The 27,062-nt window shown below is 47.1% G+C and overlaps 1 protein-coding gene across 1 annotated transcript; it reads left to right on the plus strand.

Annotated features, from left to right (window-relative positions):
* The first annotated feature begins 727 nt into the window (after positions 1 to 727).
* LOC108035905 (frizzled-2) lies at positions 728 to 27,035 on the plus strand. The gene is made up of 3 exons (XM_017111671.3): positions 728 to 1,486; positions 10,437 to 10,503; positions 24,771 to 27,035. The coding sequence occupies exon 3, from the start codon at positions 24,957 to 24,959 to the stop codon at positions 27,033 to 27,035; it is 2,079 nt and encodes a 692-aa protein (XP_016967160.1). The 5' UTR covers positions 728 to 1,486; positions 10,437 to 10,503; positions 24,771 to 24,956.
* The last annotated feature ends 27 nt before the right edge of the window (positions 27,036 to 27,062 follow it).

Consider the following 27,062-nt stretch of genomic DNA (forward strand, 5'->3'; position numbering starts at 1 on the left):
GGAAAGGGGCCGATGGGCGGGGGGCGGTGGATTGGCATGCGAAACGCAGCACATGTGCAGCGAAAGAGGAAGAGCAGCCGGACGGAGCGGAAGAGAGGGGGAAGGGAGCGGTGGCAGGACGAGCGAGAGCGAGAGCAAGCGTAGCTGTCAATCCAGTCGGAGATTTGTCACCCGGAGAGAGTGGACACTTTTACGGGGGTTGGGAAGTCGCAAGTGGGTTAAAAATAGGAAAACAATAGGCGAAGCTAACGAAAGGCAAAAACCCTCTGGAAAAAGCAAATTAAGGACATGCAAATCAAGGGTAAATGCCAAATTTAATGCTATTAAATTAGGTATCAGATATGTTCAGGTACAACTAGTTAATAATCGTGTAAGCGCAGAACAGGAAATCGCAATCGTAAATGCGATTTGGACCGACACTTCGGGCGTAAAACCCACACTGGAAATGCCTGGAAAAACAAATGCACCCATTAAAAGCGGAGTTCCTTCCCATATTTACTTAGCCCATGCAAAAAGTATCAAAATGCGGGGCAAGCGAGCAGAAGGAAGGCAGCCGTAAACAAAACATTTATTTAGCTGCATTTATCGCATGCTACAAAGTCTCCCCCTTCCAGCCGCACTTCTCTTCCAGGCGCACCCTCTCTCGCTCGCTCTCTCGCCGCCCTCCCCCACAGTGCTCGGCGACGAGCGGGCTCTCGCGCTGCGGCCTCAGTTCTCTTTCGGCGATCGCAGTGTTCGGTTCGACGACGGACGGTTGTCGCTCGAAAACCCCAGAGTCTCGCGAGCCCCTGGCACCTTCCAAGCGGCAATTAATCAATGAAGAATTGTACAATAGCTAGAAACACCTTTGTGCACTCTTCGAAAGCAGTGACAACAAGCCAAGAGGGCAGTGGATGAAAGGGACTTCGTAAAAGCGCCCCAAAGTGACGTACTCGAAAGCCACGGAAATACGGAAAACGAGTTATGAAAATACAAATTGTGGCCGTGCCATGTGAGAATGTGTGTTGAAAATTGTTGTTAAGAAACAAGATTTGCGCCCGTGCCCGTGGTTGTTGTTGCTATTGCGACCTGCGATCGCTGATCGACGAGCGTCAACTGAAATTGGATTTTCGGCGCCCCCGTGACAGTACTAGGGAATACAGCCACTGAAACACCCATCCCACGACATCGCCTGACAGATAGCGACAACTTTTGGCGCTACATGAAATTTTAATTAAAAAATCTGTCCGAAATACGGTAGAAATTACTTGCAGCGGCAAAAGTTTCTATGCGAACCGGCGCAAGTATTTATGCGCACGAGTGTCGTCTGTGTATCCGTCAGATACTCGCCGTCCGTGTGTGCTGCATCTCCAGGTGGCGTGCGCCTGTGTGAGTGCTTGATGTGAGCAGACGTGAAATTGGATTAACTTTGACAGACGCACTGCGGTTTTTAATTACCGCCGCAGAGTTTTGGGATTAACGGCGGAGAGTCGCACCAGCTCCCCAGGTAAATATCACCTTCGAGGGGGGGTTTCCATTGCGCTGGAGTCGAAGATCAGTTGCGGGAGATCCGAGTAATGGGATGTGCCAGTCAGTCAAATCCAGGGGGAATTGATCTTACGACGGGGGGAAATCCGGGGGAAACGTACAGCAAACGGACTTCACTTTCAGAAAAGTATTTTTACCCGAGTCGATCGAGTGGAAGGAAAGCTTTTCTGGTCTGTTTGGAAACCTTTAAAAGTATTAAAACTGTTTGGGGCTTTAGATACTTGGTACAAAGAATGTATTTGAAACTATTTAAATCGTGTGGTTCTCGTGTATTCTCCTCGAATACAGCTGTATCTCTATCAAATAAGAAGAGTTCTACACTGCGTTAATCTTTGTGGAAACTTCTGGGCTGATCCCTTTCAAAACAGAACAAATCCGGAGGGCCAAAAGCTCTCCGAAACCTTAGCCCCAACACCGTTACCCATGGTTATTTCACCGGCTTTTCGATCAGCCAGCCCCTTATCTCTGCCCGATTCCTGCTCGACTGGCGTTGTTTACTCAACAGCAGAAATTGCGGCTGTTGCGTTCTTTTCGACAATTTCGTTTATTTCACTCGAATCAATACTGCCGTCAGCCGATGGAGCACCACGATCCGAATCTTATCTGCGGCGGTAGAAAGGGGGTCTGGGGTCTGGGGTCTGGGGTCTGGGGTCTGGGGCCTGGTGTCTGGAATGCGTGTGTGTGTCTACAGTACTTCATTATTTGTTGTCAAAGTTTCGGCTGCCGAGGCAGCGACTACCAGAAATACTACCATGCCGTCGATAGAGCGGGAAAATCGGTAAAGAGGGAGTGATGTGAAGAGGGAGAGCGCTGATTGCAGGTGCTGGCCGGGCGTACCTGGAAAAGTTGGGGGTTGTCTCTGTCTCTGGGTCCGGCTTAATCTGTGATCAAGATAAGCCATTGCATGTCGATCGTTTCGTGTTCGTGTTCGAGATCCCAGATCCCAGATCCCCTAGATAGTTTTCCTCCTTCTTTCTCCGGTGTCTTTGTGTGCCTGTGTGGAAAATGATGTTCCTCTGCGGTCGTAAATTATGCGTAACGCGACACCTCGTCTGCAGGTCCCGATAAGTCGTTAAATATTTTATTTCATTTTTATAGCTCGGCCATTGGTTTTCGCATGAAGCCAACAGGCGGAGGACTCGGATCGTTGCGTCAAGAAATGATTTCATTAATTTTTCAGTTAACAGCAGACGCTCCCAAGGTTAGGCCTCGCCGGAGGCAAAGGTGTTGGTGCTGCTTGGGACTGCTGGTTGGGACTGCCCGGCGGAGCTGGCTAAAATATCAATTTACATACCCAGACGCAGGGACATCATGTGGTGCTCCCCGTGCTCAATTCCCGATTCTCGGTTTCTCCTCCGGGCAGGCCCGCACTTTCGCAATTCGAAAAATTGCGCTTTGTCACACAGCAAACGACTTTCGGCCGCCTGCTGGGGCGACACTCAAATGCCAGGCCGTGCTGTTTGCTCTTCTCCGCTGGTCGCAACTGCCGAGTGATGCCTGTTGGCGGGGCACAGTGGCACCAGAGCGTCCCATAAATGTCCTGGAACTCAGGCCTAAGCCGTAGGAATGGTAGAGAAAAAACATTGGAGTTGCTTTGAAATTTAGGTGAGACCAATGTATTGCATAGTGTTCTGTTGTAATACGAAAGATTTTCAAATGACTTTCTTGCTCATTCACTAGGTGACTATTGGGTTTATAAGAAACCTAAATAGTTGTTAGATCTTTGAAAATATTGGTTTTCCAACATTGATAAAGTTTGTTAAAACATAAAGTACTGGTGCCATTTTCATAAGATGACCGTCTTGGGGATACCATTAACCATTAATCTTAAGTGCCAGAAAAATGTGAAAATCCAAGGGTTTCCTCGGAATTCAGGAACCCCTTCTTGCCGAAATCCTTGACCACTGTGCCCAGTGACCGCCCGCAGCTTGCTGGCCTGTCTGCTTGTCTGGTTCTCTGCGTCCTCCCTCCTCCGTCCCTCCACCTCTCGAACAGGTGATCGTTTTACAAACGGTCCTGGGCTACCTGTTCCCGCTGGACCCGCCGATCCGAGAGTCCCAAAAGTCGGCCATAAATTATGTTTTGTTTGGTCTTGTTGCGCGCTGCTTTTTGTCTCCTCCATTGGGCTTGGCTATAAATTTCTCGTTGACTCTTTCCACTTGTCAAAGTCTTTTCATTTTCTTGGAGCCTGGTGGTTTTTATGACTTTTTGGGGCCTCTCCTTCGGCTTAATTGTGACTGGGAGGGGATTATCTCGTTCTTCAGCAATTGGATGCTGCGAAAATTTATTGACAAGCGCATTGACACTCGGCCAGTCCGGAGTCAGTCAGTCAGTCAGTCACTCAGTCAATTCAGCAGGGAGACGTCAGTTGACTTGTCACTCGCGACGGGTTTGTCAGTTTTGTATCCTGGCAGCCGTTTTTGCCGATCGGCCGCGATGGAGCTGTCAGCTTAGGCGCTAATGCGCATACTAATGTCGGATGCTTCGGGAGCTTTATGGCAGAAAGAGTGGGATTGACGGCGAAACTATCTGGTTGGTAGCAGCGCAACAAGTGATTGAGCTCAAAGATGATTGGTTGGGGTAACAGGACTCCAATTGGGTTGATTGAATCAACAAAATATGTTTAAAATAATGATAGATAAGAAGATGTACCTTGGTATTTTGTGGACGAATGTATGTCACAGAAGCCAAGGAAATGGGTATAAATGGTGACAGAGCAAAGCCCACAATGTTGTCATATCATTCCCAATTTATTGGACCGCAATCATCATCTGCCACATGCGGCTTCAGTTCCACCTTTTGCCTGTTCCTCCTCCGACGGCAATTTGTCCGCGGGCCTCGGCACTAAGGGTTCCCATGATCATTTACCGATCTTGTTATAATTATAAAACCCACAATTGTATCATTGCGGGTATCCTCTGCCAGAGTCTAATCATGTTGAGGCCGGGCAACTCCTCCGACGGGCAACCGATAATTTACGGACAACCTGAGCAACGACCCTCGTAATTATAAAAGCATTTCCCTCTCTGTTGCACTCGGCGAGGCCCTCATTTCCCTCTGTACTCACGGCTTGTTTAAATAACACCAACATATTGATTAATTTTCGGAGCAGGCTTGAGGACGGGACTTGACTTGGCTCGAACGGGCCAGAAGCGGGTCTCGAGTCGTCCATCAAACTGGCCAAGTCAACGCGGCCCCGTGCTGCAATTCATCAAACTGCGGGCCAGCTTGGGCTGTCTTCTTCCTTGCCTCTCCACACAGAGAGAAATAAATACTCGCTATGTGTAGGATCATTTTTAGAAAATATATCAAATTAACTTATGCGATTTCCAATTAGTATTGTTTCCTCGAGTTAATACTTTCACATTATCCTATTTTAATAGTATAACATAAAAATCAGTTTATAAATCGGTTTTTTTCTAAGTGCCCCGTTGCTTGTTTTGCCTTGTTTTGTTTGATTTATTTTGCAGCTCCTTCAATTTTTCCCATTCAGTCATATCATTAGGCTCGGGGCTCTCTCTTTCCCGGTTTTTTGATTTTTGGCCCCTGCCCATTGTGGTTAGCGAAGGAAAACCGAAATCAATTTGACATGATTGCCATGGATCATAATTTTTTCTTTCTCTTTTATGCGGCTGGGTTCCTCGGCGCTTTCTTCGGACCCCGGGTTTCGGCGTGTGTTTGTTTTGAATATTTTGTTTGCCGGCTATTAGGGTTTGATTATTTACGAGCTGAGCCCATGGGGCACACACTCGCCGCAGAAAACGGCTCATGGCTCGTTGAAATTGGCCCGGCAATTAGCCAACACAAACGCCCCTCTAACCGAAAAACGTTTATTTGCTTTTAAATGAAAAATCACCAGAGATCTCTAAAAATCACCAAATATCACCGAAAACTGGAATGACAAAAGGAGATCGCTTCGGTACCCTTAGATCTGGGACTTTTTTATGCCAGCAAACTATTTGTCTTTGGCCAACAGTCAAGCCGAAATTGGCTTTTAATGGCAGTTTACTTATTTATTTATCTGTTTATCTTTGCATATCTCAAAGGTTTGCCAACTCGAAGGCAGCTAAAACCGAAAATACCTCCCGACTCCAGACCAATTTATCTTTTATAATTTTTCAATAAATTTATTGTTTTCCGTTCCTTTTTGTTTGAGTTTTTTGTCGATTGTTTACGAAAAACATTTATTATGCATAGTTTGGTTAGACAGGCGAGCAAGCTATCAATTTTTCACCTTGCGTATCTGGCAGATACATCAAACAAAAAGTTGAAACTTGTTGCTTGGGTTTCGGTTTCGGCATTCGGTTTTCAGTTTTCTGGCGGTGCTGCTAGCTAACTGTGTCGCTAAATGTGCTTTGCGGTGTTGTTGGGGAGATAAATTCCATAAAATCAACAGCAACACACTCTAAAATCGACGACTACCTAAGCAACAATAACGATGAGAAATGACAAAAGCAAGCGACGACGACGCTATCTGAGGGAGAACTGATGATGATTTATGAGCGTCAGAAATCAAGTAGAAAATTACGGTAATAGAAGAACACAGGCCAGACTGCACACAGATACGAACGCACACCGAGGAGAATTCCACTCGTAGATAAATCTACACCTTCCTACCTACATGGGTTTCCAACTTTGCTCGAGAGGTTAGCACAGGCAGCCGAAAATATGTACAAACAAAATCGACACCGAAGTTGGGCAATTTTAACTAGAATTTATTTCGGGTTTGGGCAAACAGAAACCCGGAGTGAAAGAGCGATAAAAACATGTTTTCCAATGGCACACTGTTTCACTGGGGGAGTTATTTTTAATATGCTAATTGCCAATGCAAATATCGAGCTAGCGCCTGGTTGAAGCAATTTGCATTTTATACGAACCAACTTAAAGTGTCGGTTATAAATCCAATGGCACACTCACACGTGTGGGAGACCGAGAAACAGGCACAGAACACGTATTTATGGCATTTTTTCTTTCGTGGGGCATCAGTTTCGCTTTGAGTCTAATTCATTTAGCAAGACGACACCTTGTTAGAGCCCTGACTTATGACGGGATGTGGGGGGATGCTTTCCAGCTGCCCTGTGTGTGGGTTTTCGCTGGAAATGTAGCGACTAGGTGTTAATTTTGTTTGTTATTCGAGCCAGTCGCAGTCGCCGGTCCCCAATCCCGAGGAACAAATAGTTCACAACCAGCACGAACATCGAAGAAACACCGTTCTGAGTTGAAAATTCCCATTCAAATGAAAATTAACAAGGCAAGCGGGCGAGTGTAGGTGTTGGGAACACATATAAGATAGGGGAGGTGCCAACAAGTGGAAAACCTGAAGCGTAGGTTGACAATAGATCCATGAGTACCCAAACCAATATATTTTAATAATAATAAAAGAACAAAAAAATAATCAAACAACTGACACGATGTTTACAAATCCATAAAATGCTCTCCAATCGAAGTGACTCACAGTTAATTAGCACAAGCCAACCGCATTCCTTAGATTGGTATAGATTCCCTGGACTTCTTAGAAAGCTGCCCCAACTCGTCCTTTGGATCACTCTTTCCCCCAAGAATCAAACGAGAGCAGGCCGAATGAAACTTATTTAATATGCCTTATATAGAAAGCAGTTAATTAAATCGACCCTGTAGGAGGGCGGCTGTTTCTGCAGCTTCCCTTGAAATCAGTTAACAAAAGACCAAAGATAAACAGAGCCAGTCGCGGAGGATGCAAAGCCAAGGGGCCCAGAAACCTCGAAAAAGAAACGGAAAAGGAAGGGAAGGGAAGAGCCGAGTTGAGTGTATAAAATGCCCAAGTTTAAACAGAATCCAGATCGAGATCCGAGGAAGGAAGGGCGCGATGGGCAGGCATCATTAATTCTCACCCAAGTGTTGCACGACGACTGCAGGCTTCCTCAGCCCGCTGTGCATATTTCCAATTAAAGCGACTTGCAACTCTAATGAACTTGAAGATATCAATCTACGCGCTGTTAACCCTAAAAAACCGCAGACAGACGACGGCGAAAAGAAGATGAGAAGTCCGGCACGAAGTAAATGTCAAGCTAATTAAAAGGCAGGGAAAAATCTGGGGCTGCAATCGAGCATGCGATATTACTCATAAATTTCCCGTCGTGTCCCTCGCAGAGGCAACTTTGTTTAGAGGCAGCAAATTAATTGAAATAGTACCGAAAATAGAAGCCACAACTGAAGTTGCTGCTGCATGTTCATGTACCACCAGATACGCATCTCTGCGATGCATCTACGCACATGTTTCGCTCTCAGTCCATCGCCAACCCATCGAAAAAGGAAAGGAAGCGCTCGGGCCGCGTTAAAACAAACAAAAACATATTTTTCTTATAAACAGAACGCTGAACAAAATAATTTTATTTTCAGCAGGCAGCATCAGGTTCTCGTGTATTTCAGTGTCTTCCTTTCGCTCCACCTCTCTCGAAAATACACTTGAAATAATTTATATTTCGGAATGTTTGTAATAGGAAAATGGTTTAATTTTAAAGAGTGAATTTGTTTTTACCAACATGCTTAACAGAGTACTGAATCCTGCTCCTTGTTCAATGCCCAAAAAAAGTTCTCAACATGGAAGGTACTTGAGGGGACCATTTTAAATATTATCTTAGATGATGCATCTTTTCTCCCTCTGCGCCTGAGTATCTTTTTGGGCTCTCGCATCGAAACATAATTAATTTCTGTTTGTTTAAGGTCTGCGACTGCGACTGACTGTTGTTTCCTGCGACTGCGACGGCGATGACGATGGCGATATTTGTTTTCCTCCGAGCGGAGAGGTTGGAGAACTCCTTGAGATTCTTTGGAATTTCAATTTTCAAAAAGCGATACTCCACACAATACATATTCATTGTCGTCGCTCGCCGTCGTGTTGGGCATTTAAATGCTCGCTCATAAATTTGTTTTCTGCTTTTTGCAATGTCATAAATTAAACATTTTCGAAACTGATACGCTCCGCCCCGCCCTGCGACTGCCTCTTTTATTTTTATTGATCATCAAGTTGACATTCGCCGGAGAGAGAATATTTTGCCATAAATTATGCGCCTAATTAATTGGCCTACAAATTCCGATTCCTCCGCTCAGAATCTTTCCCAGTTAATTAGTCAGAAACAGAAAAGCGAATCAAACGAGTCTTGGGGCTCTGAAGAGCTTGGAGGTTCTCCATGTTGTCTCGGCAGGCTGTTCTTTTTTGCTCTTTGAATTTCAGAGATTTTTATGGAAATGTATTTGTGTGTCGCAGATTTATAACTCTGGATTCACATTCAAATTGAGCTTTTCTGGGAACTTGATTTGTTGAGGCTTTGAAAATGAATAAAGAATAATTTCTAGGATTTCTTGGGCAAGAGATTTATAATGACAACGTGTCTTACGAAGAATTCTATAAATACAAAACTGCGCAACAACTTATGTTTTCGGGAAGTGTCAAAAACGCTTTTTGTTGTTTAGCCACATGAAATATTGCCCTGAATTCTAGTTGTTGTCTAATGTGGACCCCAAAAAATGATATAGTTGAAGCGATACTTAGCTAGAAAAGGCAACTACAAATCAAAGGGGTACAATATCTGGTTGTTACAATTTATAACAAGAATTTGTTAACAGAATCGTAGATAGTTTTCCCATAATTGAGAAATATCCGATTTTCAGTGGGAAAAACCTCAGGCAAGCAAAGAACACAATCTCGCTGGAAACATTTCGACTTCTCCCCACATTTCGCCATGATCTCCAGCCCTATCTCAATTAGGCAAGCCAGAAAAACAAATAACGCAAAAGCCAGAGGCAGACGTTCATAATTAAAAAATTGTCATTTTGTTGTCGTTTGCTTAACTTTATCTGCAATTGGTTACAGCGGAGATTACACTTGGCAAATTGTGAGGTGGAGGTAAATCAAAGGCGGCGAATATGGGCCCACAAATGCTCGGCATTGTTGCCCCACTTATCTGGGTTCTCTCGGCTCGGTTTGGTTAGGCAAATCTGCCGCGGCACTCCTACACGAACGGTTTCTGCTTCAGCTTCAGATACAGATACAAGAGCAGATACGGATACACGGATACGGATACGGGGGCAACCTCTTCTGCGGCTCTTTATTTGTCGCTGGCTGATTAAACTTGCATTATATATACACTTAAAATATGTACAAAGAGTGCCGTTAAAGCAAACAACAACAAGGCGCGTTCTTTAACAAGAAATAAGGAAAAAGAGCGTCGGAGGGAGTGAAAAAAGTTAATTAAATTGTAAGCGACTGGCTGCCTCTTCCACTGACACACACGCAACTTCTTCATCATCCGGCGAGTGTCTGGCCCCTTAATCCCGTGGCGTGATTAAAGTAGTCCACTTTCGGCTAGGCCCAGGGATGAACCCCGGCCATTTTCCAGCCCCTCCCACGCTCTCCCCTTTCTCCGGCGGCTTTTCCTGTTTGCTCTTGAGGAGCTGCTGATTTCCTCTGTTTTTCTTTAGTGGTTTCTCCGCTTTTGAAGTGCTGCTGCTGCCGCAGAGACAACTGCAATTGTTCTTTAGCCGCCCACAAATTTATTGTCCAAATATTAACATATTTGGCCGGGAGCCCGAGGAGAACATAACTCAGGCCGCAAACCGCGGCAACTCTTCCTCTGCGGACCGCCTGTAAATTTTGTCGCCAAGTCCCCTTTTCCAGCAGTTCTTCTGGCATAAATCCAGTTTTATGCTTTTGGCATAATTAAGTTGCTTGGCCTTTAATATTTTCCAATTATACAAGATTTATAAACATTTTTACGACCCCTTTTACGATTAGCAAGATTCGGCGATGCTCGGAATCTCCGCGCGGGGATTTCGCTTTATGGAAGTCGCCCGGCTTAAGTTTTTATAGCTGCACCTAAACCATCAGTTATCAGATAACTTATCGTACCTCTTTTTGCATCTCATTACAGCTGGGCGGAATCGTATGAACCAGGAAATCAACCAGAAAGCAGCTAACCCAACGGAATGGAAAAAATGGTAAGTGAAGAGATGTTTCAAATGAGGGTCGCACTTAGGAATTATAAAATATTTAAAAACAATAGTGGAAGATTTAGATAATTGGAAAATCGTATTTTAATCTTCCATTTTTTCATTTTATTTAAACATATGTTTTCTTTGCAAAATATTTAGTTGGGTTAGAATTTATTTCCTTCACTATTTTGCATGCAACAAGACATCAGCTAGACGCAAATATAAATAAGAGGCCAGAAAACTTGACCTTTCCCCCGCCAAACACTTGGCCCCCGGCTACTTCATTGCGCTTAGTTTGCCGCACAATGGAGAGAAAAATGCCAGGGCTCTTTTTGTGACCCGGCCAGTGCAATTGACCAAGGAACCGAGGAGCCAAGGAGCAGGAACCTCCTAGTAGTCGGTATCCAACCTCATAAACATCCTCTCGGTCTGCGGTTGTCGGCAGTTACTTTTCAACGCCAATTTTGCTCTTCAAAACGAGCCATCTCCAGATGCACAGGGAAAAATACTTACGGATAAAATCTCTTATATATAAAAAAGGCTTATACTTTCCAAACCGCTCAGTAATACAATAAGGTGTTTATAAATTCCGAAACGATATTTATTTTTGAATCTAACTACCTAGCTCAGAAAGCCGTTTCCCTCTGTGTATAACTCTGCTCGTGGTCTGAGCCTGGTTTTCTGGTTGCGGCTGCCGTGGGCGATGCATCTTCAGACGCGACTTGTTGCCCCATTGTTGGCCTACCCTTTTGAGCGGAGAATATGGGAACATGGCCGAGAGACCGGGAACCGGGCAAGAGAGAGCTGAACTGAATCTTCGGGCATATCTTTTGCCACTTTAACTTTAACGAGCTGTTGACTTCTTTCTGCTCTTGCCGGCAGTTGAGTTGCCAAGTTCTTCAGCCCGACTCCATCTGCATCTGCATCTGCGCCTCCCCTTTCCTGTCCCCATCATCATCATCTGGGCCTGCCCGCCTATCCATCATTCTCTCATATTTCCCTGGTTGCTTTAATGCAAAATATCCCGGCAAGCCTTTCAGTCTAGTTAGCATCTGTGCGTCTCTTTCGCCCGCGCTGCTGCCGTCTCTTTCGTCGTCTCAACTTGTCTGGCCAACTGTCGAAGCTTTTTGCTGATTCGGAGCGGTCTTTTTTCCAGACACTGTTGTTTTCGTTCGTTCGGGCCTCATTTGTTATGCGAGACATTTCGAAATGTTCTCGTAATTAAAACATGAGAATATTTCCATAAATACAAACATTGATTCGGCCAGATGGGCAAACACACTGCAATGACACATCATCATTCTCAATCCGTTCGCTCGATCCGCGCCTCCTCCTCGGTTTTTTGTTTACAACGCGTTTGCTAAGATTACAAATAACTATTTAATATGCCAAACAGGCCCGTCGCCCTTCGCAGCATGTGGCGCTCGACTGCGCTAGAGAAAGATGGAATTATTCGGTTAATTGAATTATAATTGCGGACGGCAGGCACACACTGCACCCCTCGCGGGACTAGCACTCCCTCACAGCGATCACGTCGATCATGTCGAGCAGTCAATCAGTGTTCTAAAGATATTTTCATATGCTCGCCGGGCAAAATGTGTATATACTCCGCGCAGCCCACGGCGGAGTTCATTAGGAATGCCAGTGCAGTGAGGGATCTGCTGGGGATGGGTTTCAGTTGGCTGGGGATCGGGCCCAGAAATTGTTATGATATTTATGGGTTAGAAATGATTGGCGTGCTACGCGATGGAGGTATACCTTGTACTTGGGGGGATAGCTTAAGTGCAATGGTTACATTACATTGCCTTAATGTTGTAAGTTTAAATTATTATATACATACATATGTTATACAAAACTGCCAGGGCCACGTGATAAATAACGAAACTCAAAGTATCTGGCCTCTGAAAATTCCTATATAGCCAATAGTACATGTAGCACTGACGGCGACTAGAACCCGAGTTAAACCGAACCGTTTGCCCAAATCAGTTTGCACCTTTCGGTCGGCCCAATTGCCCCTGATTCCATTCGATTGAACTCTACTTTTGTGGCACGTCGGCGATGGCGTCAGTGTAAACAACGGTGGATATCCACCGGGCGGATCACGCTCCGCAGAGCCACAGTGGAACCACCCGTTGAGTGGGGAATGGGCAGTGGGTGGTGGGGGGTGGGGGGTGGTACAGGACGGTGTGGGATACTGGAGGATGGTTTGGGGAGCGAAGAACTGTGCGGAGTGGCACACCATCCGACATCCCTGCGTGCTGTTTCCTGCCCGAAAAACACGCGCTGATTGCTCTGGCTGTTGAAATGCGCTTGGAAAAATAAACCAAGAGCCCAGGGAAAAAGGCATAAATTATTTGGTGCAACAAAACCCCGTCCCTGTGGAGAATTAAGGTGACCATATGTGGCCGGAGGGCAGGCACCCGACCGAGAGCAAGTGAAGCAAGAAAAACAGTTCATAAAATCAACAAACAGCAGATCCAGAGAATGGGAATCTCGAGCAGCATTTGAAATGCCGTGCAGGGAATTCCTGTGTTGCTGTTCGTGTTTCAAATAAACTTCGAGATGCATAAATAGTTTACAACAATAACAGGGAATCAGCAGCGCTTCCCCGAGAAGGAAAGAAAAACAGGAACAAGTGCGTTGATTGCAGCCAGCCGCCTGCCCTTTGCAGTGGGAGTTGGGCGGAAAGTCGGGGAAAACTGGGCGGGGGAGTCGTGTGGGCCGGGCTATTTTGAAAGCACTGCCGAGATGCCGAGTGCAGAATGCAGAATGTGCAGTGGAGAACGGCGATGAGAATTCGGAGTGTAGTTGCATCTGCAGCACGCCAAGAGTTCATTGGTTCCCACTTCCTCTGCAGCGGATTCCCCCCAAAGAACTCCCTCTTCCACCCTGCTCATTTACATTTTTTGTGTTGTTCAGCTCATTTGATTTCCTTGGACTGCGACCAAGGGAAATCAAAACTGACCGGAGGGTTTCGTTCGAAAATCCGCTTTAAGAAAAGTCTATCAAAATCTAAAGTTAAGTTGCAACAGCCCCTGGCTTTAAAGTGTAAACCCCACTTTCAAAACAAACCCCCACTACACAAGTTTTTATTTCTAAATTTCCAAATCAGTTTTTTAGTTTTATCTGCTCTCAAAATCGTTTTCCATCTGCGTTTAAAATAAAAGGGAATAAGTTCCCCCGGCCAACTGTAACCACTTTGCAACTTCAATTCCTTGTTACAAGTGCAACATTTTATTAACCCTCCGGTGGTGCCCACCCCCAACTCAACCCGCCGTTGGTTCAAACAATTTCCCTACATATTTGGCGCTTTGGCATCGTAAATATTTTTATTGCACAGCCATAAAAAAGAATAACACAAAAAGAACCAAGGAAAAAGTGCAATAGACTATCAACAGTTTCACGTCTTCCTTTTCCCTTTGCATACTGGCCCGTACAGGCGAATATCGGTTGATATTTTGTATCTTTGTTTATGCCACACATGTTACGCCTACGGAAAAGTCGTATAAAACATCGGGGGAAGTTCGAACCATACCCTGTCGCATGTCCCGCAGGCCTATTGTCTGCCTTTGAGTCGCAGTCGGCCTGGAGTTGAGTTCGGTTGAGTCGAGTTGACGGGCTGTTGTTCCTACATTTGCGAGCCATATGTGGCACGAAAATGCTAATGGGGAAACTTCGGTTCTACCCAGGGGCTGCACTGGGAAAAACAATTAAAAGCAAACGGCTTTCTGCGGAAACCCCATCTAAAAACGATCGAAACCATCCGGTCTTCGTAACTTAAGGTCCCTAAAGTTGAATTGGAGGTTCATAATAGCACATTATGGAAAATATTTTTCAGTGCAGCTGTACCTAGGTTGTTTGTCTGTCAATCAGAAATAAGAATTATGCAAAACGAGTTTGCTGAGATTTATTTTCAATACCTTGCATGTGCTATAAATGGAAAGAGACCAGCAGCTGCAAGGAAATTTCAATGGGAATATCAAAGTGCGGCTATCGGAAAAACTTGACCTCTGTGGCCCTCGAAATATTCCTACATTTCTCAGCTAACCAAATATCAAAGCTGTCAAAACGCGCTTGAAATGTGGAGTACAAAGTTCGTCTGTCATCTGGGAATCGAAATTCGGATCGGTATCAAGAGTCATGTGCTGTCCACTTTCGAACTTTTCTAGGGGAGCGGCGTTTTGCCTTTGATATGCCACCGAGTGCCACAAACAAAAACGCTGATAAGCCCGCGATTTATTTATGATTTGGTTCAATTTGGGGTCTGATGCTTTCATAAATTTAAATTCTACAGTGGCCCTGGCGTTTCAATTAAGCAATTGTTGTAAATTGTTTTCGATTCTGTCGGTTCGCTCTGCGCACTTCCTCCGACCGAGCTTGATATTGATATTGAGTGATATATGACTAAGAGCAGACTGTTCCCCGATAAGATTTCCGTGGCCTGGCCAAAAGAAATTAGTCAGAGCTGGAAGCGCTTGCATGCAAATTATTGTTATGGGCAATTTGGCCATTAGCCCAGCGCCATAAATTATAAACAAGACCCAGAGCAGAGTCGCCGAGATGCGAGATGCCTCATTGAAATTCCCCTAGCCGAAGGCACAAATCCGAAAACCAAGAGCCCGGGGGAGCCCGACTGCCTGGGACATGTGCCTCGCATTTCAAATTCAAATTCACATCCACATCCATATTCCATATAGCATGTATCCCAAGTATCCGTAGATTGAATTTGGTAATTTGTGGTCTCGCATTGGTTTATGCATTTCCATTCGCATCTGAATTGGACTGCAACTTTATGACTTGAAGGGGGTGCTAAATTAGGTGGAAAATATTTGGAAATGTGTGTTTTGGGCGGGGAAACCAATGTTGTGGTCGGTATTTATAGAATGTCTTTGGGCTGTGTTTAAGGTGGTAAATTAATCACATTTTTAAATGATATGTCGCTGGGCCAACAAATGTGTGCAAGATAAATTGATGGGTTTAATATTATTTATTCGAATGGTTTATCAGTGGGAATAACAAATGTTATTCGTATTTAAGCACAAATTTCTCCGTTGGAATGGAAATGGCATCGAATCAAAGGGGAGTTGAATATTTTCTGTAGCATTCCGGGGGAATGTTTCATCCATTGATTGAACTCATTTGGGTCTGCTGTGGATCGCATTTACGCAACTAATTTCGGTATTTATTTAACATTTTTACAAGAAAGCCAAGAAAAGCAAGCGCAGCAGCAAAGCCATTAAAAGCCATTAACTGAAAACTTAAACGCATGCCAGAGACACACAGCGAAGGGAGAAGGGGTGAGCATCCAGTGGGGGAGAGGCGGGAAATCGGAAAAGCGGGGAGAACGTTAAAATGGGAGGCGGGCAAACCGGCGACGGTGGCTGCCGCGTGTTTATCGCTCGGCGTCGGGCGCGCACGCATGCCAACAAAATAAACCAAGCTAGAAATGCCATTAAATACGAGAGGAAAATACGAAAAAATACAAAAAATAGGAGAAAATAGGAAAAATGGGGAAAAAGCACATACATATAATACAAAGCAAGCCAAAAAGAGAGCCAGGAGGGGCAGGGACAAACAACCATGAAAATCAATGCCAGGCGCAGGAAGAGCCACCCACCAGGACAGCGGCCCCCAGGCGTATGCGTAATATCGTAATATCGGGGAGCAGCGCAGGGAACCATGAAAACAGAGCGGGACGGCGACAAATTTATAGCATTGAAATAGAAACCAGACATCGAGACGTCAAATTGCCCACACACCAGTTCCAAAGTCAAACCCAGGCAAACTACGGACTGCAAAAGCGCTGGCTAGCCAAACAAATAAAATCCTTTTAGCAGGCCGCACTCTAAAAACGCGAGTTTATGAGCCAGGGAATCGCTGTTTGCATTGCATTAAATTGCATAAATTAATGGCCACCAATCAAGAATGTTGCCGAATCCGTTGGCGACTCGTAAATAAATAAAATGAATGTCAGGGCATTAATTGCCAAATTCGGTCAAAGCAAACAAATCGTAAATTGTGCTGCCTCTACTTTTTCTGGAAAATGCTCTGTTTATGTGGTCGCAGCTTGTGGTCAGGGGAAGAACGACAGCTGAAGTGATTTTCAAAGTTTAAATAACAAATACATGAGGTATGAAAGATCCAAAAAGCTCCCGTTCGCCGTGTGCTGGGAAAACCCTTATTAGCAGGGAAATAAGTTTAGTGCTTAATTAAAAGTGCTGCTGCGGCACAACCACTGTACTTACTCCGACGCAGGCTCCGCAATTAAGCACCTTCCGCAGGTGGGGACCACGCACACAGGGCAGGGATGCGACCTCCAGCCCGGCGTCACCTATGTATCTGTATCGCCAACTCCCCTCGTAGCTCACCATTAATTATCCATGTCAGCGGCATTTTGTCACACAACAACCATCGCCACTAGGAACATCCTCGCATTTTCCGGGAGCATGTTGCAGATATATTTCACTTAATTTCCACACTGACATTAATTAATACCCGTGTGTGTGCGGGAGTGCGAGCGGGCCAGGAGTGTGCGAGGGGGCGGCACGTGGTTGTTAGTTGACAACAAAGGGCACTAAAAATGTTTGTACGCCGAAAACGGGGAGGGAGTGGGAGGTGCGCCCGAGAAGGAGTTCCACCAGAGACATGCTAAATTGTCAGCCCAGAACTCCAGACACAACATGCATCATTCATGCCGGAATGTGTGTGCCCGGCTCCTGGCCCTTCCGCGCCCCCTTGACGCTTTCAAATGACCATAAAAATCGTTTTTATTGCATGTGTCACAACAGCCGGGGAAACTCTTGCCGTAATAGTTTTTCCCGCTCTTTTTGTGTGTCAATGTCGCCGGCAGTTGGTTATTTTTTACTGCGGTTCCCTTTAATTGCCATGAAAATAAAACAGCCACCGGAATGCGAGCCACAGACAACGCGGCGACAGTCGTTAAACCACCTATTTTTCATAACTCCCCCGTCTTCCTGCGCCTCCAATTAGTTTTCCATCAGCCAACATCAGCATATTTTATTTTCAGTGGCCCGGCTGCATTTATGATTCAATTACTTTTATTGCCAAATCGGGGTGTAGAGTGCCGTCACCAGTATTAGCCATAAAACGGTCGATTATCAAATATGACCATAAATGTAAATCGTAGATAAATGGCAATAACAGTCTTTTCCTTTTGGAAAGTTAAAAAGCCAGCCAATGGCAGTAAAATAAATGTCTCGGGAGTGAAGGATCGAAAAACCGAAACTGCAATCAATACCATTTGTAACTGGTTTTTACGTGCCCATGCAAATGCCAATAAAAAAATAAGAGAAGAGTAAATTAATTGGAAATCGGCAATTCAATTTAATGTCATGGGCTATAAAGTTAGAATTATAAAAATGCTCGGCTTGTAAGCCTTTCGAATCCATAAACCTGGACAATCATTTCCCTATTTTCCCCAGAGCTCATTATCATTATCCGGCACTCAATATATCTTTGTAACACCTCAGTTCGGTGAAACAGTCATGAAATTTTTATAGTTCCCCTCACGCCGCTGTTTTATGATGCGTTTAAGTTGCATCGTAAACCCCCGCCCTTTTTCCCACCCAGAATATTGTTATTTTATAAATGTGCCACATCCTGAAGCAACAAAAATTATATATTTTTTCTCTCCGGGATTTAATTTGTACCCCACACAACTCCCTTTTGATGGGCGGCGTGTTGTGTTTCCACTGTCGCAAAAGGAAGTGGCAGTGGAAATGGGAACGGGAATGCAAGGCAATTCGTTTTTAATTGTTTTTCTTCTCCCCCAAAAAGTATGCTAGGGGAGTGGCAACAACTGTCAAAATAAAAACGCTTGCTCATGCTGCAAAATTTGAAATGGAGAATAAAATCTGCCGACAGGACCACCACCCACACATGCAGGACTTGCATGTTGCCCGTTTTGCCTTTTAGCAGGGAAGACACTTGACACTCTTTTGTATTTAGTCAGCCAGCCGACAGTTCGCACCCCGAAAGGCACCCTGCCCCTTGGCCTCTGCAGCTGCACTTTTGTCTTGTTATTAGCAAAATTTGCAGGGCAGAGGACGCGGGGAAAAATCGGAAATTTAATTTTATTTCCATGTTTTCGCTTGCCCCGAACGCTCTTACTGTGCACAGGAAAGAATTGTACACAATTTTGGATTACTATTGAACACATTACAAGAATTTATTTAATTTTTAGCATATAAATCACTTTTAAATCCCATTTGAGGTGACTAAAAGTATGCAGCAGTATATTTTAAACTCTGAAGTACAATGTATTTAATCAGTATAATTCATTGCCTACTTTAAGACACCTAAAGTAATCTTCTTGTCGCTAATGATTTTTTAAATATTAAAATCATTTAAACACTTCTTTCGAATCATAAATTATACAACTTTTTCCTCTGTGCATGGTCACCCCTCTGGTTTTGTCCTTTTTGCCGTTCCACTCGCTTTCTGCGGTGTCACTTAGTCCGCAGTAAGAGTTTTTGGTACAAAACAAGGACAGCGACGGAAAAAAACAAGGGCAAGAAATATTCAATAATAGAAAACCGTAAACGACAAAATCAACCCCTCGAGAGAACCCTTCCTTCCTTTGCGCCTGTATTTCCCAAGGGGTGCAGGGTGGTTACCAAAATATGCAGGAACTGTTTGACATTTGCAAATCGTTTTGCGTGAAGGGCCCTCCGGATTTCCCCGATCTCCGAGGATCTGGTATTTATGCATTTATCGTAGTCCGTCAAAGGAGCCAAATGAGGCTTCCCAAGGGGAGGGAAACCCGCGGAAAATGAGATAGATGCACAGTCAGCAGAGCCGGGTGGCGTCCACTTAATTAAAACTTAATTGTGAAGTCAGAGGACTCGCAGCGGTTAAGCAGGGTCTAAAAAACTATGCAAAAAGCATTTAATGACGGGCCACATGCACAAACAGTTTGCATTCTGCTAAAACTTTCACAAAGCAACAAAAGCCGACGAACATCAAAGGGCGAAACCGTTGGAAAGAGTGCTCCAGAACCGCTTTTAAAAAAATGTTGCAAAAGTGTGACAGCAAAAACAGGCGGGCAGGAGAAAAACACGCTTAAATGTCAATGATTTTAATGGGCGGACGCGCAAAAATCTTGAGCCAGTTTTGTGTTTATTACGTTGACAAAGCTCCTCGGGGAAAAGCTCACAGGAGACCCCAGCCCGCTTTTCCCATTTTCCGCAGCCCTTCTGCCTTTTCCCCATTTGAACTCGCTGCGTTTGTAAGGTCATGGAACTTGTCTGCATTGACTTTGAGTGGGGGCGGGTGGGGTGGTTCGAGCCCCCGCTGGAAATAAAAACTTTTCATCTGCCGTCTCTTTCAGTCGCCGACCACCTGTCTCTCTCTGGCCCTGCCGTGTCGACAAACTGTTTTCATTTGCGCCGCTACGCGCTTTTTGATGCCGCCGCCAACAAGGCAAACAGTTGCTCCTGCTCCTGCTCCTGTTTTCCCCGCCTGCCACCGAGAGTTTTTCAATTGATTTTCGCGGTTTGCTTTGGCCAAGGCCACAGCGTGGGTGGCGGTCCGGGGGCCTGGGCTGGCTGTTGCACCTGCGAGCCCTTCGAGTTTGTTGCTGCTGCTCCAACGCTTCTTTGGGCCCTGCACCTGCGCGGGGACAGGGGTTCCCGAAAAAGAGGAAGTACCCCCATAGAAAGTTTAAGTGCTTTGTGGTGGGCAAGTTTTCCTTTTTGGCGTTTCCACGCTCCGCCTCTTATTTTTTTCGCATTTTCCGAGCTGCACGAGCAGCGATTTGGAGCCGTTTTGTATGAAGACCTCTTCTTTGGCGGGGCTCTTTGCCTTTGATTGATTGATTGGCCTCCTCCGGGGCGATAAGTTATCGATTAGCATTCTCTTTGGCTCCCCGACGATGCTGGCTTCGCTTCGCTTTGGTGCGGTCATTGTTTGGTTAATTGCTCATCATCATTATCTTGAGTTGAGCGCCGGCTTTACTTCCGCCGCCTTTGTGCCCGGTGCAGACTGTACTGGCAAGCGATATTGGCAGTCAAAAGTTTACAACTTGGGTGATTCTTTGACAGCCACTTCATCAGCCTTCGTTAATTCAGGGCTCCTCCTTGAATAATAAGCATTAAATGTAACAGAAAATGAGGAGTACCGCATCTGCACAGAGGGAGGTGGATGAGATGATCTCTTTTAAGAAAACATTTTATATTACAGGACCTATAACTTTGGGATGGTCCATTGCTGCTGTTCCACCTTTAAGCAGCCTAATTTTAGGCGCCATCTGACCCCCTTCTCCCTTTTTTGATTTGAGATAATAACATTTCTTTCGCTGTGCGTTTAGTACTCCCAAGCAACCAGCATCAGTCTTAATCAGCCACAAAACAGAACAGAACACATCTTTAGATTCCCGGAATACTGCGAATGAGCTCGTTCCCTCGAGACCTGACTAGCCCGAGATTCCCACCTTCTTGGAAACCCACACCTCGAGCGGCTTGTTTGCCATGGGTGACGACTGTACTTCGGGGAGTCGCCACACTTGCTACTTATTTGCTCGTTGGTGCGTCTTCCCGCTGAGTCTCTGCTTGTTTGTTTAATTAAACAGTCAGGTTGTCGCTGCAGTTGCGTTTTCTGCTGGCCATGTTGCCGGCGGCTACCAACTTTGGTAGCAGCTTCCGCCCGACGACCTCTTTAGCGCATCGATGCGCAGCCGTCCAGCGATCGGAGCGGTTGGGATCGGGATCTCTCTTGCCCACATCTCTGCATTCTCGAGTCTTTGGCAAACATGGTCGGGCCAGGAAAGTCGCGGCCCGGTCCCCAAGCCGGTCGAGAGTCGAGAGCTTGGACAAACATCGTTGAGACTGGCGGCAGCGTGATTTTGTATAATTCCTCCAGCGGAATGATTGGCAAAAAGCCATGCATTCGGGGCGAGTAATAATTTGTTACTCGTAACGAGCTTGTAGCGTCTGAGCCGCACGCTTGTTAACAATTAGATAAACAATATGAGTCTGCACTAAATGCGATGGGGCTGCGGAGAAACAACAAATCATTAAGCAAACGCGGCCCAGTCGATCGGCCAAATGCAAACATTTAGCTACCACTCGGGGCTGCGGAGACCGGGCCTGAGAGGCTGGAAGAACCTGGGAGAATCTGGGAGAGCTTGGGAGAAGCTGGGCGAAGCGATCCATTCGTCACCGCCACTTGAGACATTTTTCTCTATTAAAAATAATATTTACGCATTCTGCCTGCTTCCCTGTCCCCTTTTTCCCTCGCTCCACTCGAGAGAAGCACGTTTGCTATTATTTCCAGGCCATTTCCCATGAACACATCCACCTATTAGTGGTAGTTGTCGGCCGGCAATCAGAACCCAGGGTCGAACCCAAAAGGAGCCCCGATCCCTCGTGCACTTGTACGCGGCCATGCCCAGCCACTCGAGGCTTAATAACCAGAGCGAGTTGTATTGGCCACCACACTCTCCCCTGGCCAAATTTGGAAGCCGTCGTGAACGTGGCTTTTCCATATCGAAGCCCATGTACGCGTTTTCCTTTCTTTTCCACTTCGCCCCGGCCGAGTCTGCCATTTCAGTCACGTTCGCTACATTTCAATATGATTTTCCTGCGTCGGACAAACCAATTAGACTTTTCCCTCTTTCCGTTCGGTGATTGTCGCATTGTTTCGGCTTACGGCTAATTTTCACTCTCGGTTGCGAAAAGCGCTTAATATCGCCGGAGGGGCACATGGTAATTGGTGGCAAGGCTTAGTTTTTCCTAGGAAGCAATTGTATTAACTCAAGCACTTTCTTGAATTTTGATTATCTTAGCTTGAACTTATCTTTAAAGTCGGACTTGCAGTACATTCCTAATTTCGAGGAGAACCGTTCTTGAAGTCAAGACGAAAGTACTCCCAAGTTTGTTCCTCGAAGTGAAGCAAAGTACTTTTGATTTTGCATTTCGAGGCGAGAGTTGTAAATACTTTGTTGCCTCTAACCTGATTAGCGACAGCCCACCTGGCTCTCGTCGAATCCCATCTGCTGAATCTGCCATTCGAGTAGGAGAACGTTGCGTAAGCGTCACCACAACCGACAGACGCCTCCACCTATGCGCAGTTCGCGTAGATTGTATCCGCCGTAATCGATAGCCGCCCCGCGCCTGGCACTGTTTCCCACGATCCGATTGCCCGGTGCCCACATTTCGATATTGGATTTCAACGTTTATTTTTGGCGCTGCCCTCGAGTGGTAATCACAACACTTGGGCCCGGGCTTCCGTCCCGCCCACGCTGTCCTAGAAACATTTTCCGTGGCGTATTTACTTAATTATTTTGAAGTGCTCGGCAAACATTTTAACACGAAAAATGTTTCAGTGAGAGCCGCACTCTGCATCTTATTTTCGGGGTTGTATCGGGCGGGAGGCCTGGGCGAGATTCTGATGGACGCCGACTAACGCACACAAATGTTATTAATTAAAATGTCATTCATTCAGAAAAACAATGGAAGGACTTTCGGCGCCGCACAAAGAAGTTGGGGAGTGTGAAGTGCACAGTGGGGCGAAGGGAGGAGGGAGCAGGGCCGGTCCATGTTTTATTTGCAGCTGTTGTTGACAGTTTTCCAAGAGCCGAGAGCTAAGCTGGCTGCAAAGCTTTAAAGCTGCTGCTTTTCCCGGACCACACGCAGCTGAGATCCCAAACTGAAACTGAAGCTGGCCGCAAAGCCGCAAATATGTGTGTCACTTGACACTTGCTAAAAACTGAGTATCTCGTAGATAAATTTCGTGACTTTGGGCTCACAGCAGCCCAGAAGCTGCTGGCGAGTAAATTGCCCTTCACTTCAGTCCGTCCAGCTGTCATTTTTGGTATCTCCGACTCGGAGTATCTTCGCCTGTGGAGCAGCTGCCGGCCGAGTTGACCACAAACCGCTGGCATCGATATCGCCAGCTGCCGTCCCGAAGTTATACCCCCAAAAAGGTGTCACCCATATGATATTTATTGTCCCGCCGGCGGTGGGGGCTGCTTGGCTTGATGGGTGGCTTCGCAGCCTCCATTTTGAACGGGCTTCAAGTGAGCAATTGTCTTGAATTAATTCCCGCCTCATCTCGTCCAATCCATCAGCGTTTCACACCCTTCTTCAGATGGGGAAGCAGAGCAAACACTTTGATCAAGCACGCACTGCGGGAAATGACTGGGCCTGAAGTACACAGATTGGGTAGTGGTTTTAATATTTATCATAACATATATCAGCCTGTCAGATTGACTTAAAACCATTTATACGCAGTTGAACTTCAGTACCTCAATCTTCCCTGCCTCAAAGGAAATATATGGTATCTCAGTCTTCAGAACTCTAATCCCTAGTTCATGAAAGTTTGACTGTTATTCCATTACTGATCATTGCTAAACACTCCCCGATTTATGTAGTATTTTCTCTATCTGCACTGGAACCCTGCGTTCGCAGCCAGCAGACGCCGTCAAATTTAATAAAACTCACTGATTTTGATTGATGCGCCTCTTGGTCAGCAGCAGTTCCCGATTCGGAATCAGAGTCATCAGCAGGGACAGCCCGAAGCGGCAGCAAATATTGGCGGAAGGGTTGACACTCGGTGGGGAGGGGAAAGTCGGGAAACCGGGTGTTTGGTGGGTGAAGTGCTCGAGTGCTTGACATGTGACGTGGACATGTCGTCCAAGTGTCGCGGCGCTCAATTGAAACAAATGAAGCGCGAAAGTTCTCCAGGGAGCGAGTCAGAAGCGGAATCAGAAACAGGAAAGAGCAGTTTCAACTTGTCGCCGCCTCATCAGCGATCAACGATGACGACTGCGGCCATCCCTCTTCCTCCGTGTGACGTCTGTTGGAAAATGTAGGGTAGAAAATCAGTTGAATTTCGGAAGTCGGCTCGTTTAAAACTAAAAATATGAGGACAAACACTATCAGGATCTGACTGCCCTATCATGCAAGCTATAAACAGAATGATTTAACGACCATAAATTAAAGTGTGGTGAAGTTCGAAATACCAAATATATTTATAAGCCTGAAGTGTTGGAAGGAGTGTAAATCTTTGGGAGAATATCAGTGGATTTGAGACCATTTCTAAATAACTTTAGTGCTGTCAAAGCTTAGACACAATAACACGATCTGACTTCCTTATTACAAGAATTAAAAGCTTGGTACTTTGATTATCTTACATTTATGTGATCTGACCTTTGAAATTCAATATAAAGTTATAATATTAAACTATCGGTGGAGTTAAGATCCTTTATATTATACCAAAAGGACTAATAAGATATCCTCTCTCTCCTTTTCCAGTCAGACCACGCCGTTTGCAGAGCGTTGACGATTTGACGCGGAGCTGTGTCTGGAAGGAAACGCGCCCGCTTTTCCGGCTCTCGAGGCGCCTCTACGCGGAGTGAGGTGCAAGCGCAGAGAAGGTCAGCCAGCAACGACCCCGAGAGGTCCCAAGTCACCCAAGAGATTTAAGCTACGACGCACAAGATGAGACACAACCGACTGAAGGTCCTCGCCCTGGGACTCGTCCTGCTCCTCGCATCCTGCCGAGCGGACGGGCCGCAGCACAGTGCGGACCACGGCATGGGCATGGGCATGGGTGGACACGGCCTGGACGCGAGCCCCGCGCCCGGCTACGGAGTGCCAGCCATTCCCAAGGACCCCAACCTGCGGTGCGAGGAGATCACCATCCCCATGTGCCGGGGCATCGGCTACAACATGACCTCCTTCCCCAACGAGATGAACCACGAGACGCAGGACGAGGCGGGCCTGGAGGTGCACCAGTTCTGGCCCCTGGTGGAGATCAAGTGCTCGCCGGACCTGAAGTTCTTCCTGTGCAGCATGTACACCCCCATCTGCCTGGAGGACTATCACAAGCCGCTGCCCGTCTGCCGCAGCGTCTGCGAGAGGGCCCGCTCCGGGTGCGCGCCCATCATGCAGCAGTACAGCTTCGAGTGGCCGGAGAGGATGGCCTGCGAGCACCTGCCCATCCACGGCGACCCCGACAACCTGTGCATGGAGCAGCCCTCCTACACGGAGGCGGGCAGTGGCGGCAGCTCCGGCGGGTCGGGTGGCTCGTCCAGCGGATCAGGCTCCGGCGGCAAGCGGAAGCAGGGAGGCAGTGGCTCAGGTGGCTCCGGGGCTGCCGGTGGATCCACCTCGACGAAGCCCTGCCGAGGACGCAATTCAAAAAACTGCCAAAATCCCCAAGGAGAAAAGGCAAGCGGAAAAGAGTGCAGCTGCTCGTGCCGCTCCCCACTCATCTTCCTGGGGAAGGAGCAGCTGCTGCAGCAGCAGCAGGCGCAGATGCCCATGATGCACCATCCGCATCACTGGTACATGAACCTCACTGTCCAAAGGATCGCCGGCGTGCCAAGCTGCGGCATTCCGTGCAAGGGGCCCTTCTTCAGCAACGACGAAAAGGACTTCGCCGGCCTCTGGATCGCCCTGTGGTCGGGCCTGTGCTTCTGCAGCACGCTCATGACCCTAACGACATTCATCATCGACACGGAAAGGTTTAAGTACCCGGAGCGGCCCATCGTCTTCCTCTCCGCCTGCTACTTCATGGTGGCCGTGGGCTATCTGTCGCGCAACTTCCTCCAGAACGAAGAGATCGCCTGCGACGGCCTGCTGCTGCGCGAGAGTTCCACGGGCCCGCACTCCTGCACCCTGGTCTTCCTGCTCACCTACTTCTTCGGCATGGCCTCCTCCATCTGGTGGGTGATCCTCAGCTTCACCTGGTTCCTGGCCGCCGGTCTTAAGTGGGGCAACGAAGCCATCACCAAGCACTCGCAGTACTTCCACCTGGCCGCCTGGTTGATACCCACCGTCCAGTCGGTGGCCGTGCTCCTGCTCTCGGCGGTGGACGGAGACCCCATCCTGGGCATATGCTACGTGGGCAACCTCAATCCCGACCACCTGAAGACCTTCGTGCTGGCCCCGCTCTTCGTCTACCTGGTGATCGGAACCACCTTCCTGATGGCCGGCTTTGTGTCCCTCTTCCGCATTCGCTCGGTGATCAAGCAGCAGGGCGGCGTGGGCGCTGGCGTCAAGGCGGACAAGCTGGAGAAGCTGATGATCCGCATCGGGATCTTCTCCGTGCTCTACACGGTGCCGGCCACCATCGTGATCGGCTGCTATCTGTACGAGGCGGCCTACTTCGAGGACTGGATCAAGGCCCTGGCCTGCCCGTGCGCCCAGGTGAAGGGTCCCGGCAAGAAGCCCCTCTACTCGGTGCTGATGCTTAAGTACTTCATGGCCCTCGCCGTCGGCATCACCTCGGGCGTGTGGATATGGTCCGGCAAGACCCTGGAGAGCTGGCGTCGCTTCTGGAGGAGGCTGTTTGGAGCGCCTGACCGCACGGGCGCCAACCAGGCGCTGATCAAGCAGCGACCCCCGATTCCACATCCGTACGCCGGATCAGGGATGGGAATGCCCGTGGGCTCGGCGGCGGGCTCCCTGTTGGCCACGCCCTACACCCAGGCGGGCGGCGCTTCGGTGGCCTCCACCAGCCACCACCACCTGCACCACCACGTTCTCAAGCAGCCGGCGGCCAGCCACGTATGACATGGAGAGTCGGGGGGAGCATCGACC

Source organism: Drosophila biarmipes, chromosome 3L, assembly GCF_025231255.1.
Source record: "Drosophila biarmipes strain raj3 chromosome 3L, RU_DBia_V1.1, whole genome shotgun sequence".
In the NCBI taxonomy this organism is placed as follows: Eukaryota; Metazoa; Arthropoda; class Insecta; order Diptera; family Drosophilidae; genus Drosophila; species Drosophila biarmipes.

What these genes read in the sequence shown, in the direction of transcription:
- LOC108035905 (XM_017111671.3), top strand. Translation starts at nt 24,957, where the DNA reads ATGAGACACAACCGACTGAAGGTCCTCGCCCTGGGACTCGTCCTGCTC.